Source organism: Rhynchophorus ferrugineus, unplaced genomic scaffold (genome assembly GCF_030347505.1).
Source record: "Rhynchophorus ferrugineus isolate W39M unplaced genomic scaffold, kcgeb_rfMv2 rfM3, whole genome shotgun sequence".
NCBI classification, from domain to species: Eukaryota; Metazoa; Arthropoda; class Insecta; order Coleoptera; family Curculionidae; genus Rhynchophorus; species Rhynchophorus ferrugineus.
In genome coordinates this window covers 7,457,620-7,483,532 of record NW_027472582.1, presented here as the reverse complement: position 1 = coordinate 7,483,532, position 25,913 = coordinate 7,457,620, and the positions used below count along the sequence as shown (strand labels likewise).

Here is a 25,913-nt window from a genome sequence, read left to right as displayed (position 1 = left end):
CAGTAAAACTAGTGCTCGTTTATTGATTGTTTTTGATGTGTTTTAGGCCTAATTTAACCATAATGACTAAAGGACAATATATGTGCAATTCTCGTACAAACAAATATACCGGGCTTAGCACAAAACAACCCCTAACCCAATATGATTTAATCGAACAACCAAAATAAATATTTCAACAAAATTACCACCAACTCTAGCGTCATAAATACTGAACCAATTTGTATAATTTATATAATTTCAAATGAAAAAAACAAAACTAATATATTGAGCTCGCACAAAACCACAGTTACGCAAAAATGGCCGTATCATCTTCCGCACAAGACCAAGAAAAAATGCCTCGGACAAAAAAAAATTAACATTATATTAAAACCAACTATATTCACCAAATTAAAATACAGAATAAATAATGATACAATTGTCAAATGTCCGGGCAACACTATCGTCTAGTATTTTAGGCCTAGAAATTCATTTTACTTCAATCCAAATTCATTTAATGAATATTTCTATAAAAACACAATTAATATTTACAAGGTATCGGTATCAAAAGGTTTAAAATCAATATGTCATTCAGTATTTAAAATAAAGGAAAAATATCAGTGAAGAACAAGTTGAGAGAAAAGTGTAATAAACTGGGAATTTTCGGAATTAAATTAGCGGGAGAAAATCTTCGTAGACCAAGTTTCAGACATTAGAATATGATACACATTTTAAGGCATTGTATGACTATTAATAAATGGAATAAAAGAGGAAAAACAGAGAAGCTCGTGCAGGCACTAGTTCTTTTTTAAAAATAGCTATTTCGCAATTGGTAAACGATGTCATTTCAATAAATGTACGACTTTGACAAAGGGAAAAATATGATGCAATCTTGGAACTCTTTTCAGTAAAACTACTGCTCCTTTATTGATTGTTTTTGATGTGTTTTAGGCCTAATTTAACCATAATGACTAAAGGACAATATATGTACAATTCTCATACAAACAAATATACCGGGCTTAACACAAAACAACCCCTAAGACTATATGATTTCATCGAACAACCACAGTAAATATTTCAACAAAATTATCACCAACTCTAACGCCAAAAATACTGAACCAATTTGTATAATTTATATAATTTCAAATGAAAAAAAAAAACTAATATATTGAGCTCGCACAAAACCACAGTTACGCAAAAATGGCCGTATCATCTTCCGCACAAGACCAAGAAAAAATGCCTCGGACAAAAAAAATTAACATTGCATTAAACCCAACTATATTCACCGAATTAAAATACAGAATAAATAATGATACAATTGTCAAATGTCCGGGCAACACTATCGTCTAGTATTTTAGGCCTAGAAATTCATTTTAGTTCAATCCAAATTCATTTAAGGAATATTTCTATAAAAACACAATTAATATTTACAAGGTATCGGTATCAAAAGGTGTACAATCATTATTTCATTGTTGTTTCGATATTTAAAATAAAAGAAAAATAAGTGAAATAAACCGGGAACTTTCGGAACCAAATTAGCGGCAGCAGCTTGATGTGGTTTAAGTTCCAGTCGTTAGAATAAGATGCAAATATTAAAGCGTTGTATGTTTATTATTTAATAGGACAAAAGAGTGGAAATGTACAATGCCGCACTACCCTTGCATTGCACAATTTCTTCTTTTTTTTAATAGCAGTTTTCAAATTGCTTTATAATACCATTAGAATAAATGGGAACTTTCGAAACTAGAAACAAAATGTGATGTAACCTTCAAATTGGTTTCAGTAAAAACTGTGCTCGTTTGTGGCTTCTTTCTGCTCATTTTGATGGCACTCTAGGCCTAATTTAACCATAATAACCATTGAACAAAATTTGGAGAATTACCTCCCAAATAAATATGTGGAGTTTTGCAAAAAACAACTCCTAATAAAATCACTTATATCTCCATTAAAACTACAACTAGTGGGAGCTAGCTTCCACTGGGATAAAAACCGAATCAACTTGCATAATTTATACAATTCACGACACAACTAAAAGAATTAATACAACGAGGTGGTATAAAATAATAAGCACTTAAAAATGACCGTATGGACGTTCACGTAAAAGGCATAAAAATTATCTTAAACATAAAGAACCCGAATTCGATTAAAACCGAATTATACTCCACTCCAAATGGAGTTAATGAATGATCAGACAAGAGCATAACTAACGTTTTCAAGGTACCGATAACAAACTCCGCAAGTCCTCATTTCATAGTTAATTATATGTGGAACAAATGAAGAAACAAAAACAAACGAAGAAGTAATTAGAAAAATATAAGACGGACCGGGAATTTTTACATAGCAGAAGAGTAGCCGCAAATAGCAGTAGGCTGGGTTGGAGTAATTAGGTTATAATGCATAATTGTATACATTGCATGAGTGCAAGGAAATAGGAGAAGAAAAGAAAAAATTGGGCAGAACCATCAGTGCACTATATCCTGTTTCTTGGATAGAAGGGATGGGATTGATTAATCATACAACCACTAAAAATGAACAGCTCTAAAAACAAGACAAAAAGATGTCATATAACCTTAAATTTAATTTCAACAAAAATCCTGCTCGTTTGCTTTTTGTTCCCACGGCACTCTAGACCCAACACACAACGACAACACAAAGTACAGGAATGGGTATCGCGATACCCATGAATTGGGCTATAAAAATATATACACCCGTGTTTTTTTTTCAGAATTAACATTTAATTATTGTCAAATAGATATTTTCCGATTGTTAAACCCTCTGGTTCCCGTAAGAATATCTGTTCTAGGCCTAATTTTTTCGCATGCAATACCGGGTAAGTTTCGCTCTCAAAACGATCCACACAGCGAAAATTATTCAATTGTTTTGACGGTAGGTTATGTCAAGTGGTTTAATTTATCGAAAACAAAAGCTAAATACTTGGGTGTTATTTTTAATCTCAGGTAATATCTTAATATTTTTATTGCCACTAATCTAGGGGATATCCAGTCGACAACCGATCGAATCGGGCTCCGATTTTCTCGGACGTGTTCCTGATGCTACCCGAATATCGCCACTTCTGAACAGAAACCCGTTTTTGAAAGTAGATAAAAATCCAACAGACGATAAAGTAACTTTTGAAAATTTTATATATTAATACGATATTATGTAACTCTGTTCCTGTTGGTTTTAACCAGGTAGTTGTCCATATCGGAAGAAAATGGAAGCAGAATTCCATAGCTAACAACCGACGATTTCACTTGAACAATTTTTAAGCCAACTATACAGAAAATCCTACAGCAAAGCCAACAGGAAAGTGTGTGCAAAAATAACCTCTAAGTTTCACAGGGCGTTTTCTGACAAAACCGAGCGATTTAACGGGAAAAATCGCCTCACGACACGATCCGGGTACCGTTTTCTTTGATTTGTGACGTAAACGGGGTGCTCAGGGGGTAAATAAAAGGAAAAAATGCAAAATTAGGTCAGGCAATACTGGAGATTCTGCATAGTACTTACGGTAAAAACTCGTTTTTCGATGGGTATTTGACTGTCACGGGACCAAACCGATGGCGATAATCGCGGACGGCACTCTTAAAAACGTCCCGAACGAGAGTTTTCCAATTTTTTTCGCCTGAAAATCGGAAAAATAAATGAAAAACTGGACTATTAGTGAGTTAGTTGACACTCGCGAATTAATGCATGGCGCCATCTAACGAACGACCGACCAACAGCAATTCGCGAATGGTTGCCTAGCGAGAAAGTGGCGCGAATTCGTTTGAGTGGGTGGGGTTTATTTATTTCTACTTCATACAGTGTTCGGTTCTGTTACGGCATTTTTGTCTGGAGATTTTTTTTGCCGTCTACGAATTTATTACTATCATTGGCGTTTATTTATAGATCCATCTCCATGGTAAGTTTTATTTGGTTATTCTCGCCCGAACTCTCATTAAAATTACCTCCGTCCACATCGAATATTATACGTTCCTGCTTTTTACAAAATTAATAAAAATTTGCCAGTTTTCTAATGCACAAGGACAAACGATTCGGTAGTTCAACTGTACATTCATTGAGTCACGTAGATAAATCTCTTATTAGGTTCATCAAATCTCAACAGTACCTCACTTGATACCAGTCAGTATATCAGTTAACGAATTAGCGATTAGCAACCAACAATTTCTTAATCTATGAGGCATTTTTTTAATTAAATAACGTTAAAACTGTTCCCCGAATCAACTTTTGAAAAAATCATATTGCCATAGCAACTGAAAAGTTACTCATTGGCGTGCAATTTTGCTAAATCTTTTTTATTGTCAATAGCAATATTTAAAAAACCAGATATCTTTTTTTATCATCGTATTTTTTATTGCTGATATCTCACAACAAAAACTAGAATTAACATTTATTGTACTTATTTTTAATTGACATATAATAGATAATTAAATAATGATAACAACTTTGACACAAATACATAAATGATATGAATAATTTTTATTTAAAAAATACATTTTAAGTTCTTTTCGATATTACTGCTCATACTCGGTGGAAACCGAAATAAAAAACAAACCAAATCGAACCTCAAGGTCACCCTCCCCCGAATAATATTGTTGAGCAAGGGTAAAAATCACCCTTCAAATCAGACAAATCACGGTCCGAGTTTTACAACCCCCTATTTCCTCGATACCCAACCCCACTCCATTCGGATGCATACGAACAATAACAAAGACACGTGCTATTTTTATTCTATTTACGCCTTGTTTATATGTACCGGGAACACAAATAATTGTTTCCAGTATTATGATTTATTTTTGATTAATTTCTTTTATTTTAATAACGATTAGGCAAATATTTTGTCGTAATTTTAATATTATGCAAAAAGCCTAATGGCGCCGCCACTGTTATATCGCATAGGACGGATCGATGCCGCCACCTAACGGTTAGATTCCAAATCAACAAATATCAAGTGTAGATATCTGCATGGCGTTCTAGGGATTGTTGACCCCATTCTATCTGGTTAAATTACGAAAAGCAAAAAGTAAAATCTGTTTCTTGGCGGCATACTAAGGGAAAAACTGGGAATAAAACGCGACGTGCAATTTAAATAGTTTTACTAGTATTCATAATAAATAGAAAATACATTAAAGTACCTTGATATACTTTGACAAAAACATATTGAAATATTTATATGTAAATATTAATATTGTAACTTTTTAAGGATTTAAATTTCGGACAAATATCAAAGGTAACTAACGTGCTAAGCAAAATTATTTCTTATATAAATAAGAAAATGTTTTATCGCTATAAATCTACCAACCGTGTATATGTCTTATATAAATATCCAAACAAGACTACACACAAAATATACTTGAGGCTTGTTGCTCAAGTTACCAGCTCATGGCACATTGTCAATAATCAATTGGTGCTCTGAAGAACCTTGAATACGCCACATGGGATAAAAATAAATCATACCCCTACTTAGGTTAGATGGATTCTTCGATGTTTTTTTATTTACCATGTGGCTATAAAAGAGTTATATCACAGTCCTTTTATTATCTATATATAAAGGAGATTAATAATAAAATCGGACAAAATAAAATACTTTCGGTTCGAAATTGGTAATGCAAGCTAAAATACTTATGGCAATTCGATGATATGAGCATATGTTTTCAAGATCTCTATGATGAATGAGCAAATCCAAAAATGATCTGGCCATTAAAGTTGAAATGAAATAAGATCGACAAAAGGTTGGTTTAGAACCCCTAAGAAATATGGTTATCATATTATGACATGTTCAATTATTCATTTCTCATATCCTATCCTGGCGTCTACTAGAGTAACATTGAAGCAGAAAGGTCTTAGGAATAAATGATCCAAGTCGGCCTAGACATGTATCTGTTGCATATATCAAACATTTAAAACAAACGAATATTAAAACAATGGTGACTGGATTGATTTTATATCCATCATTAACCTTCAGTCCTAGTCATATTATCTTCTTGGAGAGATAACAGTGATGAACGAACTTGAAATTCAATAATATACCTTACATTGGACTACATCAAAGTCAGCCTAGTAATATATCCATGGCATATATCAAAAATATTTAGAGGGGCCTAATTCAAAGTTATCTCCAATCCTCACTACTCATATTATCCTCTGGGAGAAAAAAAACACTGGACAATATATCAACTTTGAACTAAGTCATTGGACTAAATAATTCAAAAATGCATTGGATTAGTGTGAAATTTAAAATCCTTCTGATATCTGATTTATTATTCACTATACCTTATAACACTTCACAAGCATTCACACTAAATGATTCAATAATAATATGAAATGAATATTAGGTTAAATGCTTGATTATCAAAATTATGGAAAGTTTTTCTTATCATTGACATCACATCACTAACATATAGAACCAAAGCAGAAAATCCACACTCCAAAATATGACTTGAGAACAAAAGATTGAAGTCAGCTTTTTTATATATGACATCAACTTCCTATGAACATTATAATGCACTTAATAAGCAAAGTAAGCCACACAAAAGAATATTACAAAACCCACCAGAATATCACAATTTATATCTATTCATCTTTCAAGTATATCTGAAAAATTATTGGAGAGGCAGCAATTATAAATAATACTTTTTAAACATTAAATAATAACAATGAAATAGAATTAACCGAAAAATATACAAAATATTGTAAGAATGTAGCCGTAACTGTACAATAATCACAGTATATTTTAAATATACGTAATCAAATCCTACACTATGAACAAAATAGTTATAGTTTTGGGATTCTCATAGAGATAATAACAAATTTACACGTTCAGTCTTGTTCAACTTTAGGGAATATGACGAGTACTTAAAAGAATTCCTCTTCATCTTCGTTTACGCGAAGAAGAGACTCTATAATGGATAAAGAATAAATTATGGTAACATACCGTGGTCCCTACGACATAATGAAAAAATAACCAGTATCTTGTCCGATTTGTTTAAACCATTTGGTGCAAATATCAGGTATCTTGTACCAACTTATATAAAATATAGCAATCACAGCTTATAAGTTATCTTGAAAATTTCTCGTTGGAAAGATTAAGTTTACACGGCGCCGGGATCGGTCCTGCCCAGGACGCTCTTGACGGTTGATATGAGCGGGAATTTTAAGCCTCCTGAGAATCCCATTGTGCAGCTGCCTTTGAAATCGTCGCTGTTCAGACAGTAGATCATCGCGCCGCCGAACTGGTTGTTCTTGATGAACTCGGTCTTGTACGTGAGGCTCTGTTCGTCATCGAACGATATCCACTCGTAGTACTTGGAGGCGTACGGGCTGAGCACCTCCATGTCGAAAACCGGAGTTATGTGGTTGACCTGGAGGAAGTTGCAGATCTGGTAGTAGGAGGCGAAGCCGTTGAAGCCGAGCTTGCCGTAGCCGGAAGCGGGCGAGTATATCTCGTGATTTCTTGGATTTAACAGTCTGAAACAGAAATCCTATGCTGTATAATTCTATAAGTCTATGAATGATCATAAAAATAAAAAATCAAGAATACAAAATAGGTATTTTATTATATATTTTTATTATGATTTAAGTTAATACGGTAATTAAATTGCATCAACATGCATCACCTTTACTAAAGAACTAACTTCAAAATTAAGGCTGTTGCAAAAACATATCGATATCGTTAAAAAGGACTGTGGATATTTTTTCGAGGTTCTCCGATATATTGATACTTTTTATGATTTCGAAGCTGATAATATCGATTTTTTTAAATATCGACATTTAATTTAATCCTATAGTCTATTCAAAGTTATTTTGCACATACGTCATCTAAATTTGTGGCGTTAAAACGTCGCAATATTGCCCCAATCAACTCTGAGTTTTAGTTCAATTAGACTTTGATATACGACAAAATTCCAATCTAAATAAAATAATTGAACAAAAATGTTATTAAATATATGGTGGTTATGGTTATATATGGTTATTTCTTTAAGTTTAACTGTCAATTCCCTTAATTGTCGTAAATTATTAGTAATTGTGATGGCATCGTGATAAATTGTTTCTCAAAGACAAACAATATCATTACCAAATTTTTTCTAATAAATATTAAATTAATAATTAAAATAAAAATCACTTTACTTAAGCACGTCTGCGCTTAGCTAGCCAATCATATACATCTTGTTCATTTACCTGCAGTTATGAGAGATAGCAAATATCAAAATTAAAAACTGATATACTATAAAGCGCTTGAGTGAAATTTCATCACACACATCATTTCATCAGTGAAATTTCATTCAGAATCAAAATCATGTCTTATAGTATGATTTTTATTTTGACATTTTGTCTTGCCAACAATTTTGTCATCAACATCACAATAATTCAATCTTAAGCACTATTTTTTATAATGCATTGAAAACTTTAACTTATTTTTTTTTGTTATTTAATTATTTCCATGGGAACTATATTTTTATATGGCAATAGTGTTTCGAATTTCAATAATTTATAGTTACTAATTGATAAAAACACTGTAGTCATTTCGGTAAGTTGTATGTAATTTATTAGACAAAATACCCAACATGACACTGGAGTAAAGACAATCAAATTAACTGACAAAGACAAATAAAATGTACTGAGAAAAAAAACGCTCAAATATGACATCCTTTTTTCTTTTTCTTTTCTAACGTGTACAAAACAAGACCGAAATAAAAATCCATAGACAATCTCTATGCTCTTTCTGTAGTAAAATCTAGCCCAAATACCTATTTGTGCCTATTCCCATCGAATTGTATTTTTTCTCATCATCATATATCCCATAAGTATGTAAGTACTTTATGTAATTCAAAACAATTCATTATTATTAACACCCATATTAAATGACGTCAAGCTGTATTTGTATCATTCATTCGTCAGTTATAATTTGATTTTTAATGCGAATGAATTCTTTTAAACCCCGTTAATGACAAATCTAGGATTAAATTTAAGTATTCCCTATAGTTTATAATATAATAACGGTTAACATGGTAACGGTTACCACGGCAACGTAAATACTACAATTATTAGTTGACTTAAATAATATAGAATTTTCGCGACGTCCAACATCCAGATGTCGCCACTTTTAACTTATTATTATTTGCTTTAATCGCTATGCTAAGACCCGCCACGGGATCCGATTGGCGCACTTCATTTCTATGGTGCGTTTAGTGTTTATTTATTTTGGGCATCATTTTCAGTAGTTTCGTTTAGATTTTTATAACGTTTGAAGTTTAAGTTATTAGTTCATTAGTATATATAAGTCGATAGTGCCATAAATAAAGTGAATTCTTCATCTAGAAGGTGTTGTGTACCCGGATGCAGAATGTAAGGAAATGCAGAACCGTTTTACTTCGAAGTATTTGGCTGTGTTCAAAGCAATTCAGGTCTTATTGTGCAATAATAATTGTGTGTAATAGTGCTTATTTCCCAAGTAAGAACTCTTTGTTAAAGTGTCATCAATAACTACCTTGAATCCCCTCATTGCATTAAAGAAAAAAATGTGTAATTATCCGAAAAAATATATTGGCTTAAGAGCACCTAACCAAGATAATTTGTTGTTTTTTTTGGATCTATTAGAGCTCCTGGGTTCAGGATTCTACATCCTTCGACTAGTATGTTTGAGAAATATAATTTATAAATAAATAAAAATAAATAAATTTATTTCAGAAATTAAATTGTTTTTTATTTACATTTTCTTGGTCTGTCGGAGCTATCACGTGCCAAACTTTATCAAGGAAGCAATCAAATATCTTCACAGCAAAATGTTTCTCTTGCAGGCATTTCTATAATGGAGATTTATATTGACCAATCAAATTAATTAAATGGCCAATAGAACCCCATCTGGATGTTGGGCAATGCAAAACTTTTCACCAGAGACTCCTATTGAGTTTTCTCTCTATTACTCTATGTTTTCAATACAAAAAGCAACATAAAAAGCAATTGTTTCAATTGGTTTATTTACAATTATATATACAAGAACTATTATATAGATTGATATCGAATTATTTGACTTACCTATAAGTATGCCCGTAAGTTGGTAATCCTACAACGATTTTGCTCTTTTCCATGCCTTTGTAATTCCAATAATGACTCGAGTAGTTAATATTCAGCGTGCTCATGAACATCTTTTCGCTCGACAAAGGATATAATGGCGAATTTATACCAGTGAAAGGAGTTGTAGTGGTGAAGAAATGGAAGTCGTAGTTCATGACATTGACAAAATCCACATAACTGGAAAATGAATGTTATTATCGATGTCTTTAGTCGGTTATTCATATTTAATTTACTCGTTCATGTATGAAACATCATAATAAGCATCTACCAGTGCTGCTGGAGCTGCTACTGCTGCTGTTAGTAAATATGGAAAATTCTTCTGTCTGAAATAATAATGAAAACATTTTCTCATGGTAAATAATTCTTGAGCAATTTCAGAACTTTTTCTATTTTTTAATTAATAATTGCTTTGTGTTTTTTTTCAGTTTAAAATATGCATTAACTATTCATACTACAATTAATTTTAACATCCACTTTTAAGTAAAGATGGCAATTTTAAAGGAAGCCAGTTCTTGATTAATGGGACATTGAGCGGGCGCATTCGCCATTTTAGTATATCATACCTGGAAATATTTTTCCTGATTTCAGCCAACAACTGCGTAAAATGCATCCTCTGATTCTTGTCGCCGTCTGGATATTCGCTGGGAAATTCCCAATCCAGGTCGATACCGTCGATCCCATATGTTTTCACATAATAGAGAATCGATTGTATAAACCTGAGGCAAATAATTATAAGATAATCGGGTTAGCGAAAGACTATGTTGTTCAAAGAGTTTTGTTTGTTCTTTGCAGTATGAAATGCATTGCAAATACATTTTATGGTTTAATATAATCTGTCTGAACTTCACTATACTTGTTTTAGTGATTGTTATGTAAAACAGGTTACGATTTTTCGACCTATTAGATCGAAAATGGTTACAATAATCATTTAAATTTATTTTCTTAACAGTATGGAGATAATCTCTGAACCAAACTTCTTCTCTCTCTCTCTCTCTATTTCTACTAATAATTCCTCAGATTACATTTCTCTACCTTAAGACTTAACTCTTTAACAAAACTCATGGAACAATCTTCTGAAAGAAAATCTCCTACGTTTCACCTACGTTTTCCTGTTGGTGTGGTTCTTTACCATTTCTGGAAAATCGTCCGAATTGCCTGAACCACCAATCGATAAAAGAATCTTCAGGTTTTTGTTGGTGTCTTTCAATTTCACCACTTCCTGAAGGTAACCTGCAAACAAAGACGTGATACTGTATAAATATAATCGTCAGAAGCGCAAAAATAATTTGTTTTAACTTAAAATTTACGATGTAAATAAAAAAAACTCCAATCTGACTCATCATTTAGCCATAGTAAGCAATGAAATAAAATCTTTATTATACTTCATGTAAACAATTGCTCTAAAACTGTCAAACGCAAAAAAAAATTCCAACTTTGTTACTAATAATCAACAAAAAATCCCAGTATTTTACACGTATAAATATATATATATATTATACAAATATCCTCTCCGATATCTGTTGGTGGCCTCTGTGGTTAAAATTAATGACAATTGGTTATTAACAATGTTTTTCTACAGAACTTTTATTGCTATGTGTAATGGTAATATCGGTATTAATATGGCGAGGCAATAACTTTGATTTTTATTGCCGATAAATATGTATAGATATACAAATGTTTTATGCGTCCTTTTTTAAATATCCCAGGCTACCGTTTTTTGATGCATGATTCATCTGTTACATCTTTCTGAGAAACAATGTTATGTTAATAAGTCTAACTTAATTTGTACAAATTTTACCCTTCCATCTTAAAATTATACTGACGTAGAGGATAGAGAAAAAATTGGCTGATGTCGGTAAATTCGTGACTGACATTACATTGATTAAAAGGCGATAGCCTGGATGTCTTTACGTGTTGATTAAGAAATGTATGTTCTACCTGAAATATTACAGAAAACAATGTAAAATATTTTCAAGATCAGATTGTTGGAAAATTAAATCACTTCGTCTGAAAAGACTTCATAAAATTTTTTGCTCAATTTTTTAACTCTCGTTTAGTTATAGGTATAATGATGAAAACACTGGGTTAATTTTTTTTTAATCCCAGTAATATTTCATAAAAATTAATAGCCCAAAATGTTAGGTTCAAACTTAATATTAATTTTATTTTATTATTTATTTTATTACTTTTATTATTTTATTATAAATTCGTAAAAAAATCCTATTTTTAAAAAACTATTTTTGCATTTTTTATATTCAGACGAAATCGCGATTTTTTCATACTTTAGTACTTGGTCCCATAACACTGATTTAAATATATAAAAAGATATTGTATTAATGGAAGTAGCAGGTACTATGGAAAATTGTACACTTTAATAACCTATATAGTGCTTGAGTTTTTTTTTAATGTTAAACAAATGTTATTCTATAATAAAATTAATTTAGTAGAAAAATTTCATATATAACTTTAAAAATTAATTTTCCAAGATATCTTGTTTAAGAATGCATAGAATATAAAAAAGCTCGAAACAAAATTATCGAATTCGTAGAAGGAAATTAAAATTCACGGTGTCCAAGGTAAATTAACTGGAAAACTTATTCACCAGCTTACTTTACATTACAGACATCGTAACAGGTAGATAGATAGATATATAGACAGATACATCGTAACATATTTTGTAGATAATGTGGGAATGGAAATCTAAGGTTATGGAGAAAAACTAACAGGTCAATTGAAAAGTCCCCGGCCTACCATAGTAAAATACATATTTTTGGCAAAATTAGTTTTTTTTATTCAACATAATTCCCTTCAAGGGTGATACACCGATTATAACGACCCTCCAACTTTTCAATACCATTTTTGTAGTACAATTTGTCCTTTGCTTCAAAATAGCCCCCGGTTTCGGCGATCACCTCTTCATTCGACTAAAATTTCTTCCCAACGAGTATTCTTTTGAGATCTGAGAACAGGAATTAGTCGCTGGGGGCCAGATCTGGAGAATACGGTAGATGAGGAAGCAATTCCAAGCCCAATTCATAGATTTTTGCCATCATTTTCACTGATTTGTGACATTGACACGGTGCATTGTCTTGGTGAAGCATCACTTTCTTTTTCTTCAAATGCGGCCGTTTTTTGGCGATTTCGTCTTTCAAACGGCCCAATAACGCTATGTAATAGTCGCTGTTGATGGTCCTTTCTTTTTTAAGGTAGCCAATGAACATTATTCCATGCGCATCCCAAAATACAGACGCCATAAACTTGCCAGCCGACTGTTGCGTTTTCCCACGCTTTGGAGCGGGTTCATCGTGTGCAGTCCACTCGGATGACTGTCGATTGGACTTCGGAGTGAAATGAGGGAGCCATGTTTCATCCATTGTCACATATCGACTCAAAAACTCATGTTTATTACACTTGATCATCTTCAAACATTGCTCCGAATCATCAACTCGTCGTTGTTTTTGGTAAGAAGTGAGCTCGCACGGCACCCACTTTACACAGAGCCCTCTCGTACCCAAATATTCGTGAATGATATGATGTACACGTTCAGTTGTTATCTTTAGAGTGTCTGCTATTTTATTCAATTTCAATTTACGGTTATTCAAAATCATTTTGTGGATTTCTTTAATGTTTTCGTTGGTAACAACCTCTTTTAGGCGCCCACTGCGTTCGCCGTCTTCGGTGCTCCTTTCGCCACGTCTAAACTTAGCATAGCAATCCTTAATGGTTGATTTTCCTAGGGTAGTGTCCGTTTTGCTTCAACTGTATAATTTCCCTTCAAAAAGCAATATTTTATCAACACGCGAAATTCCTTTTTATAATTTTTTTTTTCACAATAACAAAAGTTGCTTCACTCAAAATGCTATAATTCACAAACTAATGACCCAACAGCTGTCAAATTTATACACGCATCTTTTAAGGGTTAACGGTAACTAAAAAACATAAGCTAAAAACATAGCTAACTAAAAGACTTTTCAGTGACCCGTTAATTTAGAAATCTATAAGAAGTTCTACACTGGCGTAATTATAGAAAATGCACATCCTGAATTTTTTTTTTATCGAAATTTTTTCTTCCCCAATCTATAAGGCACAATTAATTCTTACAAAATCCATATATGAAATAAATATACAGTAAATTTGGCAAGCAGTGAAACCAGATCTATTAAGTGATATTTATGTTCGACGATCTAATAAACACAATGGATTATATAATAAGAAAATAGTGAATATGTTGTACAAATAATGTCAGACTATAGACGATTTGATAAAAATATATTGTTACGGTGGATTGATAATATGTTGCATCGAATTATGAGAATATATTACGATGAGAACTGAACAGTGCAATTAGATGTGTGTCCAGAAGGCGAGTGCTAAAGCTACACGGTCAAGTGAAAAATGATGTAGAAGTCTGAATGAAAGTCATGCTTAACCTCAAGACGAACGTATGTCAACAAAACTGATAATTACATGACCATCAAGGTTGAAGATGTTGGATATCCTGAGGTCATGGAGATGCTGGCGTTTAGGCTAGGAAAAATAACAACCGAGACCGATACTGCCTGCTTGTTGTTTGAGTCGAGACGTGTGACTTAGGTTTCACATTTGAAGACTTGCAGAGCAATGACTGGGACCGATACTGTCCACTTGTTGCACAAGTTGACATGTGGAAATCTTAGTACCCACAATGCCTGCTGGAAAATGAAAGGATTTAGAAGAATCAAAATAATGAAATGGGCCCATGTGTCATACTACTGTTCGTTTAATTTGTGCCTGTCCAAACTGAGTTTCTAAATAAAAATGTCGCCCAATTGAGATGACTGTGGATGCTAAGCATGTACTGACTGTCCAGTTTGATGTTTTACGAAAATCGAGAGAGAAAGAGAGTGGAGTTCGTGATCATTGTTCGAGTTGATATTCCAAGGAAAAATGTAATGAGACTGAAAATTGTTACTGTAAAGTTGATTGTGTGCTAAATTATGAATACGTGACAGACCTAGTTTCTTAGTCTCTCGAAGAGTATCTTGTTGACGTAATTGATAGACGAACATTATTGTAACCACTGTTGTATCACCTTGTGTATTGTCAAGATAGTGAGCATTATAATGTTTTGTTGAATATTTGGATTTTATTTACCAAGAAATAAAACTATTTCTTACAATAACTTTACAATAACTTATTGTTATCGGAAAAAAATAAATCGCAATATGTCAACTACAGACAATCATCCAGTATGCGTTGTTATTGTCGTTTGGATTATTTCAAAATAACGTTCTAATCTGTTTGTACATATCGCCCAAATGTCGCGAAATTGAGATTACTGTTGATGCTAAGCATGTACTGACTGTCCAGTTCAAGTTGTTCGAATTGTTACTGTAAAGTTGACTGTGAACTAAATTATGAACACGGGATAGACATGGTTTCTTAGAGTCTCTCGATCAGTATCTCGTTGACGTAATTGATAGACGAACATTATTGTAATCACCGTTGTAACACCTTGTGTATTGTCAAGATAGTGAGCATTATAATATTTTGTTGAATATTTGGATTTTATTTACCAAGAAATAAAACTATTTCTTACAATAACGACGAACAAAATTATTTATCATCGAGGGAAAAACTTTTTATATTCTTATTGTTATCGGAAAACAATAAATCGCAATATATCAACTACGGACAATCATCCAGTATGCGTTGTTATTGTCGTTTCGGTTATTTCAAAATAACGTTCTAATCTGTTTGTACATATCGCCCACGAACATGTGACCGATACAGGGAACAATTACTTTGTTCGTACCTTAAAATTATCGGTTTAATTAAGAATTCCTTACAAAATTAATTATATCGTTATTTGCACGACTGTTTATCGGTTTTTGCCAATTGCTTTCCATAAATATCAATTTTTTTGATATATAGTCGTCCGTGTTTCGAGAATATCTTTTGTTTTGCCTTTGTTTAACATTGAGAAAGTTTATTTTTCCCTAGCGGAGCTGGTACTCTTATTGCAACCCAAAAGGGAAAAAGTGTATGAAAAATTAAAATTAAAGATGAATTGTGCATACACAAACTAGTATTACTAATCAAATATAATAAAAAGGTTACCAGTACGTTACCAGAATATAAATGAGGAAAGTTACAAATAGATTTGTAATCAGAATAATAATATGTCTATAGGAATCTAGTAGACATTTGGAAGACTGTCGTAACATTGACATTTCAGGATATATGACTTACTACATTAATATAATATTACTTATCTAGGCAAGTTCATTATCACAAATTGTACTGGCTACTGATCTTATAAGATATAAAAAAATGCGCAGTCTATGGCGACTGTTTACAGCTTGTTTAGTATTCAGTTACAGGTGTCGATTAACAAGTTGCACGACTGAGTAAAATATCCAAATAACAAACATTTATTGTCGGTGATTATCAAATTTTATCAAAGTCAAAGTTGGTTAGAACCACAGTTTTGAGTGAAAAATCTTCAGTCTATCATTTTCAAGAAAAAATCCTATAGGTTTCTTAAAGTAAGAAAAAATTTCCAACCAATGATACCAAGAATAATCGAAACAAAATCAACATAAGGCCAACTAAGATAAACTAAGATATTGGGTATTGCATATGGTCCTTCGAACCCAATTGATTATTGCGGCAGTTTAATAAAACATATTAAATTGACCGGAATTGAGGGATCAATTTAATATTTTTATCATGAAAGCTGCAACTAATGTATCACCTTCAGAATAACTCATTTTTATGCAATTTAAATATCATTAAATATTTTGTTTCTTGAAGGTTTATTCAAAAGTGGACTAGTAAGTTTTCAGTAATTAGTTGTTATAAAATAGGATTGGCAACCCTACATACTAGATTCACTAGGTGGAAATGGATCCATTAAATCAAAATTCTTAATAGTTGTAAATAACTTAAGCCATTATTAAGGTGAAAAGATCAGGCATGCTCATTGCATGTCATTTGTTAAGTTAAAAACAAAATTGCATTGACCTGTAATTTAACCAAGATCAATGTGTCAATGTATTATTAATAAATGCATATGCACCAACTAAAAATAAAAAATGGATAGAACAAACATACATCAACCTTCAGTTTAAACCTTGCACAATCATGTTAGTTATAAAAAAATCAAATACATATAAAATAATTACTTACCAAGGTGCACTTCATTAAGATTAATACTGTTATTATGAACACTGGCAAATGCAACATTGATATGAGTGCATAAAAATGGATCAATATCTTTCACTTGCAATGAGTATGAATCACTGGGAAAATTATAATAGCAAACCAGCCTGAAAACATTATCATCAACAGCATCGGTGTGACCAAATTCTGGAATATCTGATAGATTATGAAATGGCTTCAAATTATTGTATAATGTAGCTCTGTGCAAATTTTGTGTTATCACCTCTAGAATTTAAATAAGTTCAATTATAGTGGGAAATAATAAATATTGAACATTATTCCCACCTTTTGTATTAAAACCGTTCAAAGTTGATTTAGGGTAAACAAGTTTTTCATAAATGCCAAATAATATCATATAAGTCGCACAAAATAAAGTAATTGGTAGAATAAGGCATATTAAGATAAGAAAGGTTTTCTTTTCGACCAGGCAAGATCTTCTGAAACATATTTAACATTATCAACAATATTAAATGTATCAATTAATAAAACATTTACCTTTGGTTTTGTTGCAACAACAGGTATCTATTGTGATCCTCCGAAAACATCCTTCCGGGAGTTTAAGTAAATACTACTGACTGCATCAAGCATACATAGTGCGGTTTTAATAAAATTTTTTCATTGTTTACCTTGGATATGACGACTGACAGAAACCATTCGGGAATAAACAATTACGATATATAACCCAACTATATAGTTTCGATCTAACGTCTCCGAGCTTTTTAGTATTTTTATATATGACTCTCAATTAAAAAAATAACAGTTCAAGCCATCTATCGACAGGATCTAGAAGTACTCGTAACCTCTGCGTAACGAATTAACAAGGAATTCATAATTTTTTATTTATTTCGTTACTGATTGCTGTTTTATTGATTTAATATGGTATGTATACTTGTTATTTAATAGCAAAAGATATTTATAGATTTATGTTTTTCTTATAATACTAGTAAACATACGAAATAAAGAAACACATAGTTTTAAAATTGAAGCTGAGTGGTTCCCAGCATTTTAGATAAGCTTTACTGGCATCTGAATTAAGAGCAATATGTTTTAGGCACACACAATACTGCTAGTTCAGCCAGGACCAAATCCTGAAACTAGAACTTATTCAGATTATGAATCTATTAATGAATGTATGGAAGGTGTGTGCCGTATATATGAAGAACATTTAAAACGAAGAAACCCTAATACACCAACCATAACTTACGACATCTCGCAGTTGTTTGACTTTGTAGATCAGGTAATTCTTCTTATCAATGCATAAGTAACATTTAAAATAACAGAAAATATGTTCTTTCCTTTCTAGCTTTCCGATTTAAGTTGCTTAGTATACCAAAAGTCAACTAATACATATGCTCCTTATAATAAGGACTGGATTAAGGAAAAAATTTATATATTACTTCGACAAGCAGCAGGGCATGGGTTGTAGCTTTTATAATAAGCATGTATAAATGTTTCTTTACTTTAGGACCATAGTTTCATTTTTTTTTAATTGCTAATCAAATTATTTAGTAGGTTTCTCACCCCCCATATGACAAGTTTAAACATTATTTGGTATATATTTTTTTAAATATTTTTTTTCATAATTTAATTTAGGTGTATGTACAATTGTGGCTAATAAACTGTATTTTCAATAAAAAAAAAAGTTTATTTGTACATAGTATTGATTAACACTTATTTTAATACAAATATATTGTCTACATTAAACTTACATTCATGTAAAGTATCATAGATTGTATCACAGAATAATTTATTACCACAAATTAAAACTGGCGAGTCAGTTCCCACTTTTTCCAGATTATTGGAAAGATATGTAGCGTCAAGTCTTGAAAAAATGATGGGTTCATTATATTTTGTTGGAAATTCTTCTTTATTAACATTACTGATAAACAGAAGATATTTGAAGTTCCAAAAATGAGCCAAATCATACAGTTCTGTCCGGAAAATTACATTTTCGCTGTGACAACAAAACCACAGAGTTAATTTAGTATAACAGTCTTCATTATTTAATATGGCACATATTATACTATAAAGTGGGGCTATTCCTGTTCCCTGAGCAATTAAAGTGATGTTTTTCCAATTAAAATTAATTACAAAATCACCATAGGGCCCTCTCCACAAAGTTTCACTATCTATTGGTAATGTTCGTAGATATTTTGACATTTTACCATTTGGATATAATTTTATAACGACGGTAAATTGGAGCATTTTCTGATTTTCTACAAATATTGGTGTATATGCTCTAGTAAAATGATCATCCTTAGTATTTGCCTTCAATAAAAAATGTTGTCCTGGTTTATAAATAATGGATAGAGTATGACATTCTTTATTGGTATTTTCATTTTTCTGCTTAACATACTCAAAAGTAAATAAACTACAATTTTTTGTGTGCTTTTCTATATTAATCAATTTAAATATAGAATAAGAACTTTGATTAATACAATTACATTGCGATTCGCAATTCCTTATACCTTTTAAAAACCTTTTCAGTTGCTCCTCGTATACATCAAAAATACAGGGGTTGCAACCCGAGTTACAACAATCTGATTCTTGTGGTTTAATCGGTGGATTCATTTTTTTATTACATAATTGGTAACAAAAAATGGTCATGTTATGGAATTTAAATTATCTAATCTAAAATACATTAACAGTATTTCGACATTGTTAACTAGATTTAAGAACATAGAGAGTAATACTGCTTATCTGGATTCGGTTCCATTGGAAAGTCTCGACTCATATACGATTATTTGACGATAATAATTAATGGGAAGAATTAATGTTTCCAATTTTTATTTTTAAATTATTAAATATGCATAATGCACTACTTTATTACTCTATGTTAGATATTGTAAACTTATGTATACATCAATATTTTTTAATTTGTATTAAATAGCCGGCAGTTCCGAATCCGCCATTCTAATTATTTTTCGAATCTGTAATTCTTAAGATCAAGGAATAGTAAACTGAACATAAAATAGGTGGGGGAACTGTCATACGTCAAATTGTACTTCAGGAATTGACAAGTCGTTCTTTTTCTATTCGAAACCAGTCATGGCGGTTGGAAAGAATAAGGGTTTGTCGAAAGGTGGCAAAAAGGGTGTTAAGAAGAAGGTGTACGTATAAAATATAGACGGCAATAGTTTCTATAAAGTTATATTATTATTTATCTTAAACTCATTTTTCAGAAAATGTAACGATGGCTTTGGAAAAAGTGGAAGTATTGTTGAATTTTATCGTTTAAGTTGTAAGATATTTTTTTTATTTCTCATTAACTTAACTCTGTCTTAAGCTCACTAAGTATTGTTTTTTATGATCATATTAATGTAATTCTTTCCAAGCATCGTTAAGGTTTCTTGAATCTGAATTTTAAAACATAAACATTGTTTTTGTAGGTTAATTAACTTAGGTTATTGTATGAATTATATGTATTTCTAGTGTTGACCCCTTCACACGTAAAGACTGGTATGATGTGAAGGCACCTTCTATGTTCGCTACCAGACAGGTTGGTAAGACGTTGGTTAACAGAACTCAGGGTACCAGAATAGCATCTGAAGGTCTTAAAGGTATTTAAACAAACACTTGGTATTAATTTCGATTCTAAACAATAATAATTTGTTTTTAGGCAGAGTTTTCGAAGTAAGTTTAGCTGATTTACAAAACGATACTGATGCTGAAAGATCTTTCAGAAAATTCAGACTTATTGCAGAGGATGTTCAAGGTAAGAGTGGCATTTACTAATGTGAATAACGTAGCAAATATATTGATATGCGGTAATTTAAGGTCGTTATGTCCTCACCAACTTCCATGGAATGGATTTGACCACTGATAAGCTACGTTCCATGGTTAAAAAATGGCAATCACTTATTGAAGCATCAGTTGATGTAAAAACATCTGATGGTTACCTGTTGAGGGTATTCTGTATTGGTTTCACGCAAAAAGACCAATTAAGTCAGAGGAAAACATGTTATGCCCAACACACCCAAGTAAGTTCATTTTTGTTTGTTTTTTTGTTGTTAATGTGTTTGAAAAATTTAAATGATGATCCACTCAGCTCGCTTCGATACATATATGAAGAAAAATTTGTTCCCTAATAAATTATTATATCTGAATAAAATGAGCAGATTTATATATATATGTATTTAGTGAGATTATATGTATTTATAGAGGTATTTTATTGATTTTAGATCAAGCAAATTCGCAAGAAGATGGTTGAGATCATTACCCGTGATGTTCAAGGCAGTGATCTTAAAGAAGTTGTAAATAAATTGTTGCCGGACAGCATGGCTAAAGATATTGAAAAGGCCTGCCAAGGAACCTACCCGTTACATGATGTTTTTGTTAGAAAAGTCAAGGTATGTCCCTTTTATTTCATTTTCTGAATGTTCGTTATTTCAAATTGTTTTAATGATGAGACACTCAGCTCGCTTTGATACAAACATGAAGATACCTTCTTGTTCCCTAACGACGCATAATATATCGCTACTGATAAACTATACAATACTTTGTTTTTCTATTATAAGGAATATTATTTTCTAAAGAAGTTTTTAATGTTCTAGGTATTGAAGAAACCTCGTTATGAGCTTTCAAAATTGTTGGAGCTTCATGGAGATTCCAAAGGTACCGAGGGCTCAGGTGACGCAGGTTCCAGAGTTGACCGACCTGAAGGGTATGAGCCACCAGTACAAGAATCTGTGTAAAGTGGTGATTCTTTTATATTAAGAAAAAAAAGAAAATTAATACAGTCATGTATTGAAACAAGCCTGTGTTTTTATTTTGCTTGTATATTCAGTTAATGTAAGCGCTTTAATTGGTGAATACCTCGTGACATACCATTTTTACTTCAATAAAGTTGTTTGAGGCCTTAATCAGTGTTGCCATGGAATAATCGAATTATTTTTCATCAATTAGACTAGCCGTTATTCATGTTACGTCAGGGATAACGGCAAGCTATGAAAACAATTGAATTTACGTCGCGTTTTGTGTTTTCTTTGCCATAATGATTTTTAATGTCGTAAACTATAGAAAATAAAGTCGGACTGTAGTTGGCTAGATGTAACTGGTGAAATGAGCTTTTTAACCATATGTCAGATATCAAAAAATGGGGGTTTCAGATGGGGTTCATGGCTCTGTAGAAATTCCATGGCAATTCGGATGTCACGAAAAATACGAATATTCATTACATCAGCACATCCTTTCTGATTTCTGCCACAACGTTTGTTTGTTCAAGTATTTCATATAATAATTAGTTAGTTAATACATATACAATATTTTTGTTTTAAATCCGGTTAAAAATCTAGTGTCCATAACTATCAGATAATCCAAAATAAATGTTACATTAGCAACCGTATCTGAAACCAGTTAAATAGTCATATGATTATGAATAAAATATGTAAATTACAAAATATTTCAAGGAATGGTGTATCCCATATAAATTGTTTCAGGAAAAGATAATTTTGGTTTTTTCATGTTTTTGTATGTGAATTTGTTCATATAAATTTTATATACTAATTAATGACACATGGGTGAGAAGAATATATGGGCTTTTTGAACGATGGACTCTTGTTTTTTTGGTAGAACTATCTCTCCATCAGAATTTCTAAAATTTCTAGAGTAAAACTAAACAGATTTCATTAGTTTAGTTTTCAATTGAATGATCAAAAGCCAGATATAAAGGAATTTTGCATAGACCGCCACAAATGCAGATGGAACCATCAATATCTTTTAATCTTTCTCTGAAGATGTGTAAAGTCAAATTCTCGCCGTTTTTTTCACCTGCTTCAATCGCAATAGTTGTTGGTAGAAATTATAACCATTTCAAGCTTGGACTCAAAATTTTGTTGTGAAATAATCACGTCCCCAAGATGATTCATGTGAATTTTTTTCTTCTCTCGTGTTATGTAAATTATCCAAATCTGTTTTATGCTAGTGTTAGAACCGATTGTGTAGAATCGATTTGGTGAAGATGTTGGGCATTTAAAACACTGGATTCAACTGAGTCGCTCTCTACTTATTTCGACAAACAACTCGGTCAAAGCCCCAACACAGAATGAATCAAGATGGCGGGATCTTCATCCTGTCCGGATGGCTTAAACACGAGCACGCGCCGTAGCGTACGTTATAATTTACAGGAAACTATTTAAATATCAACTTGGCAACCATATATACACGAGGAGGTTACATGTAGGCGCATCCACCCAATTATTTATATATCCAACAGCTAGATATTTTATTCAACACATTTCTTCATCGATTAGAGGGCGATAAGGGAGGTTGATCTTTAACATCGAAATTTCAGAAGTTAATCGCAGAATTGGTTTTCCAATCCGCACTCTTTTCGATAAGCTTTTTCCCTTTGGTAAAACAAAACATAAGAAAACAATGAAAACGATCAGAATTTCCATTTTCAACGCGCAATAACTTTTCAGGAAGAGCAGAACTCGAAATTATTGTTTTCTCCAACTTATACATGTGGGAATGGATGATGGGCACGTGGTTTTTATAATAAAACTACTGGATTCTATTATGGTTTATTCGAGAAGCCAGCTCAGAAGCCCATTCAATTGCCCTTGAATTAGGACTCTTCCTTCTTCCTCAGATCATACTCGTACCAAGACTACTCTGATTTGGCGGCCACTCAACATTATTAGGTGCGGAGAGGGGATCCCCAAATTTCTTGGATTATTCAAAGGAGGCCGCATCCCAACTGCTTACGGTCAATAAACGGCGTATGCTCACATACATTATAATAAACCACTAAACAACCATTATGATTAAAAAAGAAATCGGGAATTAAAGGTTATGGGGGTGTAACACAACTATATTATCGGTGTATCACAAAATAACAAGTCAACGTTCAATATAAATAGTATTTTATTAAATACTGATAGTTAAAAAACATAATCACAGTAAAATAGATACATACAATAAAAACTACACACTTACATAAAATGATTCATACAAAAAAAACTCGTAGACCTAAGAAATACATACTTTAAACAAACAAAAAAGTAATAATAATCAATTTAAAATTGCGTATTATCGTTTAAAATTAAAACAAGGACGCGTTTTGCAATCATCGCTTCTTCTACGAACTAGAGGTACAGAAAATAAAGCATACAATTTTTTTTGTTTCATAAAAACGTCCATCCAACTTTGTCGGAAGACAATAATAAGATCTTGCCATGCATTTTTTCGAATAAATATATACAATTGAGATTAAAACAAAATTAATGAAGAAAATAAAAGACAGGAAACAAAAGACTAGCTATGAACAAAACAAAAGAGAATTAAAAAAGCGGCCTACTTAAATATGGCAAACGATTCACGAAATCAAATAATACACAGGGCGTGTAAGAGAACAGTGTGAGAAATAAATAAATAAAAGGGCGAGGGGATCCTACCGTTAAAAACCAAGTAGCTTTTCCAAAAAGCACTACTTGTCCCATTGATATGACACGTTTCGTTTTCGATAAATTATTTTTTTCTCTAATAAACATACTACTATGTTAAAAACTCTAAAACATTTTGTATTGTATATGGCACATGTGGTACAGTTTATTATGGAATGACGAGTTGGTTCGTTCCAACCAAAAAGAAAACCACTTTCCCCAGTTGAAACAAACTAAGCACATTATTATACTGTCTAAAAATTTCTACAAAAAAGGGGTACCAAAAAAAGGCACATAATTTTATTATGTCTTTCACCTAAGGCACGAGTCTACCTATTTGAAAAAGGCCTCTATATAACATTCTAATATAAGAAAGAAAAATTTCTATCGGAAAAAAACCTAAACGCTACTATGAAAATACTATCATTTGTCTTTGATCGTTTTTTTTTAATTCGACTGTATCTAGTCGTTTAATATTTGTTCCCTAAAAGTCTATCGAACAACTTGGATATAACCTTTAATACAATAATATAGTTTTTGTATTGAACATTCATAAATTTTATCACAAAAGTGGTATATATATGTTCCATAAATCGGAAAGGATATCAGCCGTTTCTGATTCCAGCTCCGAAACAATTCATAAGAACTATGGGTTTATGTATTGACCTAGGTTCAGTATAGTTAGGCCGACGTTTTCCTTTTTTATAATGTCAGTCACATCGTTATATCTCGTAGCTTATAGCGTATGAGGTAATATAATAATATATATAAATTTTCGTAAATAGTATTCATCTTCTACGACCTATCTATGTACAGACTTTAATATATTTACAAAACAACAGTTGTGCGATACTTATTGTCTAATGAATTTGTACATTTGCTTGTCTCCTTGTTTATTTACAATCTGTTTTAGTTACGCCTTCGCCTTTTTGTAACTAAATCTACCATACCATTATAAGTGCCGCGGCTTAACCTTCCATATGTCGGTACTTGTGGGCACTCATCTGTGCTAGTCCCAGCACGGCGTATTGGCAACTGAGACAGTGATAATGGGTCTGTTTGCCGCTGTGCTGACAATTCTGTACTCTGCAGATCTGACTGGGTGTAAATTTCTCGAAACCAGCTGCCTGGATGCTGTCCAGCTTCTGGTGTTGTCTCCTGTGAGCCACCACTTTGTTGGTGTCTGTGCATACGAAGTCGCACTTGAGGCAGTGGAAGTGCGATGCTTTATTTTGTGTTGAGCCTGTAATTAAGATGATTAACAATGAGTTC

The 25,913-nt window shown here is 32.1% G+C and overlaps 5 protein-coding genes and 1 long non-coding RNA gene across 15 annotated transcripts in view; 3 read left to right on the top strand and 3 right to left on the bottom strand.

Moving 5' to 3' along the window:
• Window positions 1-943: 943 nt before the first annotated feature.
• On the top strand, window positions 944-3,391 carry LOC143193621 (uncharacterized). The gene is made up of 3 exons (XR_013005070.1): window positions 944-1,044; window positions 2,980-3,100; window positions 3,168-3,391. It is a non-coding gene; the product is annotated as an uncharacterized LOC143193621 (long non-coding RNA).
• A 265-nt stretch (window positions 3,392-3,656) lies between these two features.
• Window positions 3,657-18,907, top strand: e(r) (enhancer of rudimentary). 2 transcript variants are annotated; one of them, XM_076400280.1, is made up of 3 exons: window positions 3,657-3,880; window positions 18,308-18,493; window positions 18,560-18,907. In XM_076400280.1, exons 1-3 carry the CDS (start codon window positions 3,878-3,880, stop codon window positions 18,680-18,682), a joined length of 312 nt encoding a protein of 103 aa, XP_076256395.1. In that variant the 5' UTR covers window positions 3,657-3,877; the 3' UTR covers window positions 18,683-18,907. The 2 variants fall into 2 exon arrangements, with proteins under 2 accessions (XP_076256395.1, XP_076256394.1); XM_076400279.1 differs by lacking the exon at window positions 3,657-3,880 and adding an exon at window positions 18,002-18,135.
• On the bottom strand, window positions 5,059-17,916 carry LOC143193854 (chitinase-3-like protein 2). Of its 2 annotated transcripts, none has more exons than XM_076400271.1 (8): window positions 17,752-17,916; window positions 17,542-17,690; window positions 17,224-17,481; window positions 11,157-11,283; window positions 10,617-10,769; window positions 10,287-10,376; window positions 10,015-10,230; window positions 5,059-7,446 (listed from the first exon to the last, which is right to left on the bottom strand). In XM_076400271.1, the coding sequence occupies exons 1-8, from the start codon at window positions 17,799-17,801 to the stop codon at window positions 7,071-7,073; spliced, it is 1,419 nt and encodes a 472-aa protein (XP_076256386.1). In that variant the 5' UTR covers window positions 17,802-17,916; the 3' UTR covers window positions 5,059-7,070. The 2 variants fall into 2 exon arrangements, with proteins under 2 accessions (XP_076256386.1, XP_076256385.1); XM_076400270.1 differs by having other exon boundaries at window positions 17,542-17,693; window positions 17,752-17,915.
• Window positions 18,877-19,960, bottom strand: LOC143193857 (NADH-cytochrome b5 reductase-like). 2 transcript variants are annotated; one of them, XM_076400275.1, is made up of 3 exons: window positions 19,725-19,960; window positions 19,525-19,649; window positions 19,292-19,472 (listed from the first exon to the last, which is right to left on the bottom strand). In XM_076400275.1, exons 1-3 carry the CDS (start codon window positions 19,861-19,863, stop codon window positions 19,437-19,439), a joined length of 300 nt encoding a protein of 99 aa, XP_076256390.1. In that variant the 5' UTR covers window positions 19,864-19,960; the 3' UTR covers window positions 19,292-19,436. The 2 variants fall into 2 exon arrangements, with proteins under 2 accessions (XP_076256389.1, XP_076256390.1); XM_076400274.1 differs by having other exon boundaries at window positions 18,877-19,649; window positions 19,725-19,953.
• Window positions 19,961-20,216: 256 nt separating this feature from the next.
• On the top strand, window positions 20,217-22,011 carry RpS3A (Ribosomal protein S3A). Its single transcript, XM_076400276.1, has 6 exons — window positions 20,217-20,366; window positions 20,689-20,816; window positions 20,876-20,971; window positions 21,034-21,236; window positions 21,438-21,605; window positions 21,810-22,011. The coding sequence occupies exons 1-6, from the start codon at window positions 20,305-20,307 to the stop codon at window positions 21,948-21,950; spliced, it is 798 nt and encodes a 265-aa protein (XP_076256391.1). The 5' UTR covers window positions 20,217-20,304; the 3' UTR covers window positions 21,951-22,011.
• Window positions 22,012-24,105: 2,094 nt separating this feature from the next.
• LOC143193852 (zinc finger protein castor homolog 1) overlaps window positions 24,106-25,913 on the bottom strand; it is a 120,424-nt gene continuing 118,616 nt past the window's right edge. For all 7 annotated transcript variants that reach the window (XM_076400260.1, XM_076400262.1, XM_076400261.1 and 4 more), the window contains one exon: window positions 24,106-25,884. In XM_076400260.1, the coding sequence (XP_076256375.1) occupies window positions 25,610-25,884 (275 nt within the window). In that variant the 3' untranslated portion in view covers window positions 24,106-25,609. The remainder of the gene's footprint in view (window positions 25,885-25,913) is intronic.

Bases quoted from the DNA above. Each gene is read 5' to 3' on its own strand.
- LOC143193854 (XM_076400270.1), bottom strand. From the start codon at position 17,801: ATGTTTTCGGAGGATCACAATAGATACCTGTTGTTGCAACAAAACCAA. The intron at 17,694-17,751 runs GTAAATGTTTTA...AATATGTTTCAG, and splicing joins TTGTTGCAACAAAACCAAAG to AAGATCTTGCCTGGTCGAAA. The intron at 10,231-10,286 runs GTAAATTAAATA...TTCATTTTCCAG, and splicing joins GATGTTTCATACATGAACGA to TTATGTGGATTTTGTCAATG.
- LOC143193857 (XM_076400274.1), bottom strand. From the start codon at position 19,863: ATGACCATTTTTTGTTACCAATTATGTAATAAAAAAATGAATCCACCG. The intron at 19,650-19,724 runs GTATAAGGAATT...TGATTAATATAG, and splicing joins ACTGAAAAGGTTTTTAAAAG to AAAAGCACACAAAAAATTGT.
- RpS3A (XM_076400276.1), top strand. From the start codon at position 20,305: ATGGCGGTTGGAAAGAATAAGGGTTTGTCGAAAGGTGGCAAAAAGGGT. The intron at 20,367-20,688 runs GTACGTATAAAA...ATGTATTTCTAG, and splicing joins AAGGGTGTTAAGAAGAAGGT to TGTTGACCCCTTCACACGTA. The intron at 21,606-21,809 runs GTATGTCCCTTT...TTAATGTTCTAG, and splicing joins TTTTTGTTAGAAAAGTCAAG to GTATTGAAGAAACCTCGTTA.